Source organism: Muntiacus reevesi, chromosome 9 (genome assembly GCF_963930625.1).
Source record: "Muntiacus reevesi chromosome 9, mMunRee1.1, whole genome shotgun sequence".
NCBI lineage: Eukaryota > Metazoa > Chordata > Mammalia > Artiodactyla > Cervidae > Muntiacus > Muntiacus reevesi.
This window is the reverse complement of record NC_089257.1, coordinates 51,442,415-51,457,899: the sequence shown is the minus strand read 5'-3', so window position 1 is coordinate 51,457,899 and position 15,485 is coordinate 51,442,415. Positions and strand designations below refer to the sequence as shown.

General features: G+C 39.8%; 1 protein-coding gene across 4 annotated transcripts in view; it reads right to left on the bottom strand.

Annotated features, from left to right (window-relative positions):
- The window catches only part of USP47 (ubiquitin specific peptidase 47), a 100,043-nt gene extending 84,843 nt beyond the window's left edge, over nt 1-15,200 (bottom strand). For 2 of the 4 annotated variants that reach the window (XM_065944110.1, XM_065944111.1), the window contains exon 1: nt 14,672-14,933. In XM_065944110.1, the coding sequence (XP_065800182.1) occupies nt 14,672-14,710 (39 nt within the window). In that variant the 5' untranslated portion in view covers nt 14,711-14,933. Of the gene's footprint in view, nt 1-14,671; nt 14,934-15,051 lie in introns of those variants that run through there. The other 2 variants (XM_065944114.1, XM_065944112.1) reach the window with 2 other exon arrangements.
- Between the last annotated feature and the right edge of the window lie 285 nt (nt 15,201-15,485).

Here is a 15,485-nt window from a genome sequence, read left to right as displayed (position 1 = left end):
TTTTTCCAGTGGTCATGTATGGATGTGAGAGATGGACTATGAAGAAAGCTGAGCACCAAAGACCTGATGCTTTTGAACTGTGGTGTTGGAGAAGACCCTTGAGAGTCCCTTGGACTGCAAGGAGATCCAACCAGTCCATCCTAAAGGAGACCAGTCCTGGGTGTTCATTGGAAGGACTGATGCTGAAGCTGAAACTCCAATACTTTGGCCACCTGATGCGAAGAACTGACTCATCTGAAAACACTCTGATGCTGGGAAAGATCGAAGGCAGGAAGAGGAGGGGACGACAGAGGATGAGATGGTTGGATGGCATCACCGACTCAATGGACATGAGTTTGAGTAAACTCCGGGAATTGGTGATGGACAGCAAGGCCTGGCGTGCTGCAGTCCATGGGGTCTCAAAGAGTCAGACACAATTGAGCGACTGAACTGAACTAAGTCACTAAGTTGTGTCTCATTCTCCTGCGACCTCATAAACTGTAGCCCCGCCAGGCTCCTCTGGCTACGGGATTTCTCAGGCAAGAATACTGGAATGGTAGCCATTTCCTCCTCCAGGAGATCTTTCCGACCCAGGGATCCAAGCCATGTCTCCTGCTTGGCAGGCGGAATCTTTACCACTGAGCCACCTGGGAAGCCCAGGATCAGTAATACAACTGACAAAAAAGACAAGTTAATTGGTTCTTCTATTCATGTCAACTGGTTATACTCCAGTTTTTGAAAGTCAGAATTATCAAACACATTAAGTTCTCCCAGAAACAAACATTCTTAACATGGATCCTGCTTTAAAATAATATTTCAAACTGAATCTTATAAACAAATAACTTGTTAATCTAGTAAGTTATTTCAACAAATATCTATATATTATAAATCAATTTTTCGTAGGATCTTATTAGATTAAAAAGTTTCATTTAAAAGCTGTACTTTGTTACATGTTTCAATGATTAAAAAGCAGTAAGAACAGGTCTTACTTGATAATATAAAAAACCTATCAAATCTAACAATCATTTAGGATTTATGCTGACAGGTCATATCAGATCCATGACTTCAAACAACTAAGCATATTTAATAACTAAGACATGACTTCATTTTTATTTAATCAATACATACTCATGTACAGCATATTATGCTGGCCCCTATACCAATATATGATGAAGGTAACAACAATAATGAAGGTAGTAACATTTATTGTAACAGATAACACTTATAAGAATGTTTATTAGGTAGAAGACACTCTATATGTATTAACTGATTCAATTTTCCCAAAAGCCCAAGGAGGTAGTTAGTTACTAGCATCTGCAATTAACTTAGGTACTGGGAAGTTAAATAACTTGCCCAAGGTCACAAAACTGGTACTTGAACCCAGGCTCTCTGACTGTTGTGTCTTGACTTTTAATTAACTTTAATAAAGAGGTGTAATTTTTCAAATGTCAAAAGTTACAGCATTATGGCATTTCAGGGCTAGAAAAATGGTATTAGATTGGAAGAGGAAAATCAGCAAAGGTTTCTTATACTAGTAAGAAGGGCTAGATTTTGCTGTTTAGGTAGCATTTTAACAGCTTGCTTTTAAAAAGCATAAAAAACTCAAGACAGTTCCATGCATGGGCAAAACACATTTTTTTTTTTTAAATTTTAAAAATAAAATTTATATGTATTGGGAATTACCTGGCAGTCCAATGGTTAGGACTCAGCACTTTCACTGACAGGGCCCAGTTTTGATCCCTGGTAGGGGAACTAAGATTCTGCAAGCCGCACGGCATAGCCAAAACAACAACAACAAACAAACAAGAAACACAACAAATTCAAGACACAGATCTCAGGAAGTTTCATACAAAGAGTAATCTCTCAACATTCTCAAGAGTAGGTTTCAGTGACAGTCTCATATCAATGAAAATGTTCATATCCATGGCTACTTTATTTTTTTTAAAGTCTTCATTGAATGTGTTACTATACCGCTTCTGTTTTACGTTTTTATTTGGCCATGAGGCATCTGAGATCTCACCTCCCCAACCAGGGATCGAACCAGCATTCCCTACATTAATGGGAAAGCAAAGTATTTACCAGTGGGCCACCAAGGAATTCCTTCTATGTCTACTTTACGTATGCTTGGTTCAGTTTAGCTTCATTAAACAAAAGAATAGGGCAATTACTATTGTTCCCAAACATGAGACAAAGTAAACAGAAGTATGCAGTAGAGAGAAGACATCTGTTTACTTACACTACAACTATATCCATCCCTTCTTCCATTACACTAACAGAAAATCAGGCTCAGGAAAAATATACATCAAGAATATTGGTCTAAAAGATCACATCACTTTTGCCAATCATCCGCCATCACTGCTAGTCACAATCATTTTGCCAAAGACTTAAAAAAATTTTTTTCCAATGTTGATTTTTATTTATTTGGCTGTGCCTGGTGCCAGGTCTTAGTTGCCACATGTAGAGATCTAGCTCCCTGACCAGGGATTGAACCTGGGTCTCCAATATTGGGAACTTGGAGTCTTAGCCACTGGACCACCAAGAGAAGTCCTGCTAAGACTTGTTTTTGTTTGTTTTAAACAACAGAGAAGGTTCGTAGAAAATTAGATTGTAAGCAGCAATACTTGAATAGAACACTTTAAAATCTGTGCAACAAGCCTCATAAAAGAACATGCCTCTGCTTATCATGACACCTATCACGCTGTCTTAACTAAGTAAGGTCCTCAAAGCCAATGAATTGGTTTTTAAAGTAGACGTCTTCTGGAACCTTAATTTACAATAGGTAGTTGAAAATAAATTTAATGCCATGTTTTTCACAAGTCCCTATTTTCAACCCCATCTTTTCTTTCAATTTGGGCTAGAGTGGTGATGGTACACAAGTACTCTGGAAATGCATTGTGCTTCTCCCCTCTGTTTTGGCAAAAATTACAATATCTGGCACTAAGAAACAAAACATTTATGTGACTAATTCAGAGAACGGAAAATTAAAGAGAGGCAACAATCCTAACAATGTACTTAAGAAAGTACTTAAAGAGTAGTTTTCATGTAAAACTCAAAGTTCATCCATTTAAGACTCCCTAAAAACCAGATGTTAAGAAAACACTTGGTGTCACTCACTCAGGGCAAGTGACCCATGACAGCATATAGCACCTCAGAGGACAGCCACTAACGGAGCTGAGTGTGGCTGAAACCAGACTGGCTTGGGGCGGGAGACAACAGAAACACTAAGAATTCCTACTTAAAGAGGACAGACTGAATGCAAGCACTGAGCTAAGCTTCCCAAAGTATCTCTGAAACAAGAACAGAGAAAATTTTTAAAGAGATAAATCCATAGGAAACCAAAAACATGACTTTAGAAGCTGGAAAGCAGAACAGGTGGCAGTGACTCTTCCACCAGAGAAGGCTGAACCCTCCATTAGCCTCAATGAGAAACAAAGACGCCTGGTTTATAGCACATGCCACATTTACAGTTACAGCAAAAGACCTCTAAACTCTTTGGAGAAGTGGTTGATTGTAGTGTTGAGGCAGCGCAAACAGAAGATGGGCTGAAGCATCATGTGGTGCCACAAAGTAAAGACGTGCTCAAAAAGCAAGGATGAGCACAGACGCCAATCAGAAAGAGCTTCCCTGGCCAAGACTGCAACAGCTTGAGCAACAAAATTAGTAACAATAATTTGAGGTTATAATACAAAGAATAAAATAAAATCTGTAAGTCTATACTGATATAAATAAATAAGTAAATAAATGGGGGAGAAGGGACAGCTTCTGCTCACAAAAGAATTCCAATTAATAAACATAGAAATGAGGGAAAGAGAAAATCATAACAGTAGCAAGATCTACACATGGATGCTAAAACTAGAGGGCAGAAGTTTAAGCAGAAACAGGATATCTGCATGGTTTCAAAGTAGTTAGTAATTATTAAAGAGGAAAATAGTAACTTTACAGTGGAGAAACCTAGCAGAATCACCTGAACCTAGTGATCAAAGGTGAATATTACCAGTAGGACACGTCACCATCATGTCATCTCCACCCCCCTCCAAATGATGCACTGAAAAGGACATATCACTTCTGTGATATCCTTCTCTTTAACAACCTCTGTCTAATCTTGAGAAAACATCAGACAAACCCAAATTGAGAGCCATTTTGCAAAAATGACTAGTACTGTTTAAAATGTCAAAATCATGAAAAAGAAGAAAAGTCTGAGAAAGTGTCACAAATAAAGGAAACTAAGGAGACATGACAACAAAATTTAATGAGGTATTCTGAATTTGGACCTTGAAATAAGAAACATTAGTGGAAAACTAGTTAAATCTAAGTAAATTCTATAGTATAGTTAGTAGTATTGTACTAAGGTTAGTTTCTTACTTTTAATAAGTGTTCTATGATTTATATAAAGAGATTACCATAAGGAAAAGCTTGGTGATGGGTGTACGAGAACTCCGTGTATTCTTTTTTCAAGACTTCTATTAAAAAAAAAAAATTAAACAGAAAAACCTAAAAGGCTCAGGAACGAGCTGTTTCAGATACTCTGGAAGCAAGAGTGAAGTCCAAGCTAGAACAGGAGATCAAAGTCTGCTTAAGAAACAGTCAAAACTTCCAGATCCTCTCTCTTCTACTCTTTGACCCCTTCTTGGCAAGAGAATAAACAATCTCAGGAGAGTATAAGACAAGGTATCTCTGGACAAGAGGATGCCAGGTGCAACTGAATTTGAAGGCTGCCATATTGGAAAGTGGCTTTCCAGGTGGTGCTAGTGGTATAAAACCTGCCTGCCAATGCAGAAGCCTTAAGAGACCTGGGTTCGATCCCTGAGTCAGGAAGATCCCCTGAAAGAGGGCATGGCAATCCATTCCAGTAATCTTGCTTGGAGAATTCCATGGACAGGAAGATCCTGGCAGGCTACAGTCCAGGGTCACAGAGTCAGACTCAACTCAGCAGGCATGCATACTGAAAACTGCAGAATTAAATGAAAGTGTACTTGTGTACTTCATGATAAAATCCACATTCCCTTTTCCTACTCAACTCCAAAGTCTGTTCTCTTCAAGGAACAGACCAGAAATCTTTTCTGGGAAATCAATTTAGCACAAGAGAAAAACCTGTCACTGGGAGTCCGCAAGGAAACTATCCAGACATACCCAATGAACAGGGAAAACCATAATCACACACTGGCAGAGCTTCCATTCAGCTTTTGAAGGGCCCTCTTCTAAGTAAACACTAACTTCCAAGGAATACCAGACATCTAAAAAAAACATCTAATATAAAAGTCAAAGCCCAAAGCCAACAAACAGGAAAAGGAAATTTGGAGAAAAGAGAGAATATTCATAGAAGAAACGTATCAATAATTCCCTAAGAGAGAAAAGATATTGTATCCGTGAAACAAAAGAATATTATCATTTAAACTTTTTAAGGAAAAAAAGTACTTGGAAATTATAAACATAATAGCAGAAATAAAACCTTAGTAGAAGAATTAGAAGATAAAGTTGAGAAAAATCTCCCAGAAAGCAGAGGAAAAAGAAAGAAATGGAAAATAGATGTAAAAACAGAAGAAAATTAGAGAAGCCAGTCAGTAGGCCTAACACCTAAACAACAGGAATTCAAGAGAAACAGAGCAAACAAAGGGGAAGAAACCAAAGAAATTACTTAAGGAAATTTCCTAGAACTGATAAGATAAATTTCAGATTGAATAAGATTACCCTGAATCCAGCAGAAATGGAGAAAAACAGACCTTTACACATAATCCAGAAATTTCAGAACTCCAAGGGAAAAGATTCTCCAACTTCCAGAGGAAAAATAAGATTCAAAATCTTCCAGGCATCTGATGTCTCAACAGCAACACTGAAAACAAGACAGCAATGGAGCCATGTCTTCAAAATTGAGAAGAAGTATCTCTGACCGAGAATTCCCTGCCCACCAAGCTATCTACAGAGAGAATAGAAACAACACTTTAAGGCATGTGAAGTTTCAAAACAATTACAGCCCATCCTGAAAGCTATTGAAAGCAGTCCTCCAACATGAGAACACAAAGAAAGATGAAGGCATCAGATAGAGAACCAGGAACTCCTAGAGAGACCTGAAGGAAACTAAGATGATTATAAACATAAATCTAAGACAACAGCTGCAATTCAAGAAATTTCATCCAAAGAAACTGGTAGGTTTGGACACAATAATGAGAAGATTTACACACTTCAGAGTGTGGACTAACTCAGGGTTTCTCAACAGTAGCACTATTGACATTTTGGACCACATAATTCTTTGCTGTAGAAGGCTGTCTAGTGCAGTTAGGACGATGCTTGGCAGCATAGCTTGCTTCTGCTCACTAGACATCAGAAGCACACTCCTGCCCTTGCTCACCTACCCAGCATCGCCAATATCCTTAACTGAGAAGCACCTGGTGAAATTAATAACATGTACAAAGAAAACTAGGCAAAAGCAAATTTTTAGAAAATATTAATTCATGGAAAACACAAAATGCTACACAGGAAGGGAAAATAATCACTATAAACTACAAAGCTGAACTATGTACATAGCCACATTGACATAAACTTTGGAATTTTATGTATCCGAACAGCTTGCAATCTGACAATACTAGGATGACTGGGCAGAAATGAGAAGTGTGTCTCTGTGTTTGGGGACAGTAGTAAGCCCAAACTTCCATCGTGGGAAGTCAGTAGACAATTTCTTCAACTGAAAAATCACGAAGGAAAGTGACAGGAACACTACTTTGAAATATGGAGGTAAATGTCTGAAGAATGAGTGGAAAGTGGCTGCCTCTGGAGAGCCTGAAATGAAGGGGCAGGGAATCTGTACAGCAGAGCTATTCGAATTTTAGATATGTGCATGTATAACATTGATAAAAATTAACTGTAAAAAACAAATCAATTGAAACTATATTATGAAGGACTTTCCTACTGCTTAAGGCCACAGTGACTCAGAAACAAACAGCTATACAACTTTGAGGAAGTTACTTACTCTTCACACATACTTTCTATCTATCTACAAAATACACAGTGAAAGAGCTGCCTTAAAGAGCTTTATATGTATTAAATGAGAAAAGAGTGTAAAATGTTTAGCAGTGTCTGGCACAAAGTGTTTATAAATTGTATCTAGTATTTGATTTGCATTCAGAGGGTAATAATTATAAATTTTAAAGCAGGTAAGTAATAATCTCATGTGTTTTAGAAAGTAATGGCTATTGTGGGGAAGACAGTTACTAAAGAAGAGCCTAGAAGCACAGAGACCATTTAAAAGGCCTGTACTGAAATGAGACAATAGATAGAGGCAGAGCCATGAAGAGAAAGGTAAGGATACAAGAGACATTTTGCAAGTGATGGTCTAACTACAGATGCAAAAAGGAGGAGTTAAAAAAATGTTCTAACTTAGGCAAACAGAAGAAGATGACAGTAACTGAACAAGAGAGTACAAAGAATTATGCTGGGAGGAGGACATAAGAAGAAAGGAAAGAGAAATGAGGTTGATACTACACATATTTAATCTATAGGTGCTAGAGTACAACCAGCTACAGATAGCCAGTATGCAGGTGGAAATCTGAAACTGGAAGAGAGGTCAGGGCTTGAGACATTAAAAACATGTAAATTACAATCAAAGGTTGAAGTCATATACAAATTAAAAGAATATTCATTTGACATGCTCCGTAATAGATACTGATGGAATTGATTTTAAAAAAAGAAAAAGAAAAAAAGACCAGAGAGATGAAAAACAAGCTGTTTTAATGTTTTGGGGATCTCAATATCAATGGCCCTGATAGAGTTATGAGGTCATTGTGAAGTTCAAATGAGTTAATACACGCAAAGCACATACAACAGTATGTGACATTTAATAAATGCTCAATAAATTTTGGGTTATTAGTATCATCATTAGTTCCAGATAGAAGTAGTGTTTATTGACTTTCCTAGTTAAGAACCCACTGGCCAATGCAGAAGACAAGGGTTAATCCCTGGTCTGGGAAGATTTCACAAGCTGTGGGGCAATTAAGCCCATGCTCCACAATAAGAGAAGTAGTGATTATTACATGTAAAAGAGAGGCAGAAAAAAATCCACTGGGATATGGAACCACATATTCTTTTCTTTTACTTTTCCATCCTTTCTACATTTATATTCTCCTTGGACACCACTTTAAGTATTGCAGTGAAAGTATTATTTTAAAACCACTAGGTACATTGTAATATCCTTAATTATACCATAAGACTCTTGAGAAAAAAATAATTTTTTTCTACTTTTTCTAAATATTCCCTGTATGGCAGCATACAGCAAAGTACAGTGAGTACTCAACAAATACTAATGTCACAAATTCCTTATAAGGAAACAGAATAAAAGCAACAAAGCAATAAATAAAAATTGGAATGATATTAAAACCAAAAGATCTCAAAGTCAACTTCAATATACAACAATTCAAAGACATACAGTAGAGTGAAAAGATGAGGGAAAAAGCTTTATTGTTAACCACACAGAACAGACCACACTCTCTTTGCTCTCCTCTGGGTACAACAATTAGGAGAAATACAAAAAACATTGGATTATGTCTAAAACAGAGCAAGCTGAGAAACACTTAGAGAACTGAGGATGCTCAGACTATTTATTTTTTTCAATTTTAAAGTTTGTCTTTTTTTCCCCATTTATTTTTATTAGTTGGAGGCTAATTACTTTACAATATTGTAGTGGTTTTTGCCATACATTGACATGAATCAGCCATGGATTTACATGTGTTCCCCATCCCGATCCCCCCTCCCGCCTCCCTCTCCATCCCATCCCTCTGGGTCTTCCCAGTGCACCAGCCCTGAGCACTTGTCTCATGCATCCAACCTGGGCTGGTGATCTGTTTCACCCTTGATTATATATATATGTTTCGATGCTGTTCCCTGAAAACATCCCACCCTCGCCTTCTCCCACAGAGTCCAAAAGTCTGTTCTGTACATCTGTGTCTCTTTTTCTGTTCTGCATATAGAGTTATCGTTACCATCTTTCTAAATTTCATATATATGTGTTAGAATACTGTATTGGTCTTTATCTTTCTGGCTTACTTCACTCTGTATAATGGGCTCCAGTTTCATCCATCTCATTAGAACTGATTCAAATGAATTCTTTTTAATGGCTGAGTAATATTCCATGGTGTATATGCACCACAGCTTCCTTATCCATTCGTCTGCTGATGGGCATCTAGGTTGCTTCCATGTCCTGGCTATTATAAACAGTGCTGCGATGAACATTGGCATTCACGTGTCTCTCTCAGATCTGGTTTCCTCGGTGTGTATACCCAGAAGTGGGATTGCTGAGTCATATGGCAATTCTATTTCCAGTTTTTTAAGAAATCTCCACACTGTTCTCCATAGCGCTGCGTACCTATGGACACCTTATCTTCGACAAAGGAGGCAAGGATATACAATGGAAAAAAGACAACCTCTTTAACAAGTGGTGCTGGGAAAACTGGTCAACCACTTGTAAAAGAATGAAACTAGAACACTTTCTAACACTATACACAAAAATAAACTCAAAATGGATTAAAGATCTAAATGTAAGACCAGAAACTATAAAACTCCTAGAGGAGAACATAGGCAAAACACTCTCTGACATAAATCACAGCAGGATCCTCTATGATCCACCTCCCAGAATATTGGAAATAAAAGCAAATAAACAAATGGGACCTAATGAAAATTAAAAGCTTTTGCACAACAAAGGAAACTATAAGCAAGGTGAAAAGACAGCCCTCAGAATGGGAGAAAATAATAGCAAACGAAGCAACAAAGGATTAATCTCAAAAATATACAAGCAACTCCTGAAGCTCAATTCCAGAAAAATAAATGACCCAATCAAAAAATGGGCCAAAGAACTAAACAGACATTTCTCCAAAGAAGATATACAGATGGCTAACAAACACATGAAAAGATGCTCAACATCACTCATTATCAGAGAAATGCAAATCAAAACCACAATGAGGTACCATAACACGCCAGTCAGGATGGCTGCTATCCAAAAGTCTACAAGCAATAAATGCTGGAGAGGGTGTGGAGAAAAGGGAACCCTCTTACACTGTTGGTGGGGATGCTCAGACTTTAGAACAGAGCTTTGTCCTCCAACTCCCTTCCCCCATGTTCAATAATGAGAAAAAAACCTATCCTTTGGAAAATGATTTAAAATTTCTCTGCTATCCAGAGCCAACAATCAAAAGATGGCAGTTATAGAGATCTAGACTTCTCTCAGCTCAAAAACTTAAAACAGATCTCTTAAAAGACGAAGATGTTACCTGAGATGTCATCAAGGTATTCAAGCTGAGGTTGGAAAACAGCTTGCCAAGGATGTTATGGAAAACATCCAAGCAGAGGAAATTGGTTAGAAACTGGTTTCCTTGCAACCCTGTAACCAGATCAATGAATATTACTGAAGATCTGCTTCAGAAAGGACACTATCCTAGACCTATAGTTGTTGTTCAGTCATTCAGATGTGTCCAACACTTTGGGACCCCATGGACTGCAGCACACTAGGCTTCCCTGTCCTTCACAATACTCTGGAGTTTGCACAAACTCATGTTCACTGAATCAGTAATGCCATCCAACCATCTCATCCTCAGTCATCCCTTTCTCCTCCTGCCCTTGACCTTTCCCAGCATCAGGGTCTTTTCCAATGAGCTGGGTCTTCTCATCAGGTGGCCAAAGTATTGGAGCTTCAGCATCAGTCCTTCCAATGAATATTCAGGACTGATTTCCTTTAGGATTGACTGGTTTGATCTCCCTGCTATACAAGGAACTCTCAAGACTCTTCTCCAGCACCACAATTCAAAAGCATTAATTCTTCAGTGCTCAGCCTTCTTTATGGTCCAACTCTCACATCCATACATGACTACTAGAAAAACCATTGCTTTGACTATATGGACCTTTGTCAGCAAACTGATGTCTCTTCTTTTTAATACACTGTCTAGGTCTGTCAAACCTAGACAAACCAGACCTACACAAACCTAGACAAATCTAAACCTATAGTACAAAAAAAAAAAAAAAAAAAGCATGGGTGAGAGAAGACACATAAAGATCTCTGCTGGCAAGACATCCATAATGAATACTAATAAAATACAGTTGAGACTATAATAGATGACCAGTGAACCAGTGAAGTTGCTCAGCCGTGTCTGATTCTTTGCGATCCCATGGACTGTAGCCTATCAGGCTCCTCCATCTGTGGAATTTTCCAGGCAAGAGTACTGGAGTGGGTTGCCATTTCCTTCTCCAGGGGATCTTCCCAACCCAGGGATCAAACCCAGGTCTCCTGCACTGCAGACAGACGCTTTACCGTCTGAGCCACCAGGGAAGCCCATAATAGATGGCACAAAGCACTATTTACTAATTGGCAAATGAATTCTGTTCATATGTAAGTCTTCTAAGAAGGAGAAATCTTTAAGGTTAAATGGTCAGAAAAGTTTTTTAAGAATAAATGAGATATGAGATACTTAAGGAAAGATGTGTATGTATGAATGTTCTGAATTGGTGGGCAGAAGTAGGAAAGAGCCGGCAGCACAAATGGAAGTGAAAAGCAAGTTAAAGAAAAACCTGTTTGGCTACATTAAAAACTTGCTTTGAAGGAGAAGAGATAAGCTTTCTGAAAGGGAAGATTGTGGCCAGAATCAAACTGTATCAATACAAGGTCTTGAACACCAAGCTAAATAGCTTCAAATGTATCTCGTACACAGCATCTGTATCAGCTACTTAACTCTACTATAGCCATCAGTCAATAGTAAAAAATGGGCATGGCTGTGTTCCAATAAAACTTTATTTATGAATACTGAAATCTGAATTTCATATACTTCCGTGTATCACAGATTATTATTATTTTGATATTTTTCAACAATTTGACAATGTAAAAATCATTCTTAACTCATGGGCCAAACAAAACAGGCTACAGGCTGAATTTGGCCCAGGGACTGTAGTTTGCCAAGCCCTGCATGACACTTAGCTGCCTTCTTCAGCAATCTAAGGTACAGTTTTGTCCTTGAGCTTCTGGGACCAGAATAATATATTATTCATTCAACAACTGCACACACATGAGTGCATATACTTTATCAATATATCTAAATCTAGTAAGGGTCAGAGGTTCCCTTTATTTTTTATTTTTTCAGAGGTTCCCTTCTAAAAAAAAAAAAAGATAAAGCTTTCCATATAGTTGGTAATAAGCCATTAGAACAGAATCAAGACATTTTAAATTTCTGTAATTTACTTTCACATAATAAATACAGTTAGAGAGTTACGAACCATTCTTACAGAGCCTCTAGGTTACATGGAGGGATGTGTAAAATAAGAGGATAATCAAGGGGATGTTGAGTTCTAGTGCTAGCTCTGTCATTTATTTACTCATTATGTGACTCTGAACAAGTCCTTTCCAAACCTCTGGCCCTAATTTCCTCATCCGTAAAAGTGAAGGGGCATAAGTTATAACACCAGATGATCACATCACTATGTGCTCTCTCAGCTTTAACACTATATAATTCTACTTCTACCAGACAGAGGATGACAAAGATCAGACAAAAATGATAATTAAAGACACAGAAAAAGAGAAAGACATTGACCAAATGAGTGACCAGATAGGACAAACAGGTACGGAAAAAACGCCCCAAAATACAGCATTACTAAAATCAAGAATTTTTTTTTTTTTTAGTATCAAATGCAAAAGAAAACTCAAGGAAGAGAAGCAGGCAAGAAGAGGAGTACAGTCATCAAAAAAAAAAAAAAAAAAAGAACCACTTAACTAGTGAAAAAAATGACAGACCTGAGATTTGAGAGTACTGTGCATGCTTCCAGGAATCATGAAAGGAGTGAGGGAAAAAGAAAAGATTGAAGATGAGTCTGGGGAATAGAAAATAAAGGCACGTGATCCAGAAGGAGTAAGAAACAAAAACGTCAGAACTCAGGGTGAGTTTGAAGCCTCAGGTAAAGGAATTAGTCTTAAAGGAGAGGCATTTAATCTTTAAAAAGAAAAAAAATGTATTAGGGTATAGTTGCTTTACAATGTTGTGTTAATTTCTGCTGTACAAGGAAGTAAATCAGCTGTATGTATACATATATCCCTCCCCTCTTGGATCTCCCTCCCGCCCCCCAATTCCCTTCCCACCCATCAGTGAGGCATTTAACCTCTAAAATCCAAAAGGTAAAAGCAGCACTGCAGGTATCTTCCTGTGGAAGCGTATATCTATATCATGTTGTCTATAAACCAAATTATTAGGGAAATAAACCTAATATTGAGCTTTCATAAAGCAAAGTTCCACCAATATTTTCTAATGGTCAAAAAATTAAGAAAGGACTAATTTTGCTTTTCACGGAAATGAAAACCAGCACTGCGTAGCTCTAAAAGAAAATTCATTTTTATCTCTATCTCACAGTATCTATCACTTTCATCCTTGCTTAAAAAACTTATGTAGAAAATTGCTTAGCCCCTACTTGGAGCTCCATGAATACTAGTGTTACCTTAGTAGCCTTATAAGTACCCAAGGCAAGAATTCTGATTAATTCATGTTTATTATTTTCTGTGCAGGTGGTGCTTGATGAATAAATAAATACTGACACATAAGAACTGAGTTTTAAAAAACTGTTCTTGCAAAACAATCGTCTGATAAAGTTGAGAAAATATTCCTATCACTTATACACAACTCCAATAATACTTTTGCAGTGTCAGGGTTTGCTCAAGTAGCAACAAACAGCTACAAAGCAACCAAAAGAGGCAAAAAAAAAGAAGAATTAAAAAATTTTAAGAACATCACCCAAAACTATCAAGATCCGATATAGCTAATTTCAACCGACACTTGCATCTATTTGAGGTATATGAGAAATAAAAATCCAAAGCATTCGCCTGATGATCAGCCAGTTAAAAATACACATTTGGACACCCTGAAGATATTTATAAAGCCAACAGAGATACTATTAATATATTGAAATTCACTGGCCAGTTCTGGATTCTATCATTAATCTTCTCCTGCTATTCAAGAGAAGCCAAGAAGTCAAGCCTTCTCATATCACTTGCTTTTAAGAATATAAGTCACCCAAACTGGCATATACAACCCAACTACAAAAAGTAGTTCAACTCTCCATATGGTAATGCTTCGCTGCCTCTTACCTTTACTTAAAAGTCACATTTACTACTTTTCAACGATCTTCGGTAGGCCCCATTTAGGCAGGCCCAAAGTACCACCAAGTAAGAAACAGTTCAAAAAAGTCCTAACAGTTAACTGCCCTCGCACAAAGCTCAAGTTGGGCGTAGATTTCACAAGCCCTGAGAGCTATGCCACTGTCAAAACCAGAAGCAGCACCGTCACCCTGTCGTGCACGTCGGCCACTGTTGCAGCATTTTTTCTTTGAAATTACCTCTCCACCTTGGCTCAATATGTTAACTACTTAAGCTACCTTCTCCCCCCAGAGGAGGACCAGATTCCTTCCAGTCCGCTCCGTTTTTGTCCAGCACCACAAATCCAAGGGGAGAGGTCTCCGCTCCCCCGACCCCGGAGATCCAGCCCGGTTTCCCAACTGCTCGCCGCACCCACCATGCACCACCCCCCCCCCCCCCCCCCGCAACCCCGCACCACACACCTCCTCCTTCCCCCACGGCCGGGCCAGCCCACGAACTGGGCCCGCAGCCCGCCCCTCGCCCCCGGCCTGCGTTGGTCGCAGCGGCCGCAGGCCTCGGGCCTAGCCTCCTCCGCCGGCCCCTCACCTCCTTCGGGACCAGTTGGTTCTCCTCGCCGGGCACCATCGCTCAGACTCCGGCCGCTCCTCTCCGCCCTGCCGGAGGAGGGGGAGGGTGGCGGCGCCGCTCTAGCTCAGGAAAAAAACGGCAGCGGAAGTCATCCTCTCCACCGCCGGCGCTCGGGCTATCGCGGAGGCCTCAACCTGGGCCTCAGACACCAACGCGCAGACACGGACCCAAGGCTCCGCCGCCGCCGTCGTCGCCTTCGTCGTCGGCCCCTCCCCCCGCCCGCTGCAATCAATGGAAAAATGGCGGCGGCCGCTCTCGCGAGAATTCGGGCCGTCGGGCTCCAAGCCCGGCGCCTGGCGCCCAAGGTGCCCAGACAGCTGACGCTCGCAGCTAATTACCTCAGCTCTCACTCGGCTTCGAGATGTATAAAAGTGGTTGAGCGGTCAAGGAAACGCTTTTCGGAGAGGGGTTCCAGACTGTCCATCTCGGGACTCCCCCTGCCGGCAGGGAAAGGACCAGGCCTCAGGTCCTCCATGGCTTTCAGGGCTCTTCGGACTCTCCGCCCACCGGGGAGAGACGACCCAAAGCCTCACCTCTGGCCCTACTACCAACACTGCTCGCCCTCCCTGTTAGAAGAGCTCCCGAACTCTTTCCCTCTTTACAGACTTCCGGCCTCTGCCTGGAAGAGAAAGCATGACGGACTGTCTCCCGGCCTCCGCCCTCAGACACGGTCCCAGCCAGAAAGGATTGCGTTTTCTTTCCCCCTCTCCCCACCCTCCCGAGGGCTCGGCTCGAGGGACCTCAAGTCTGGTCTCCTGCTTGGGGAGGGGAC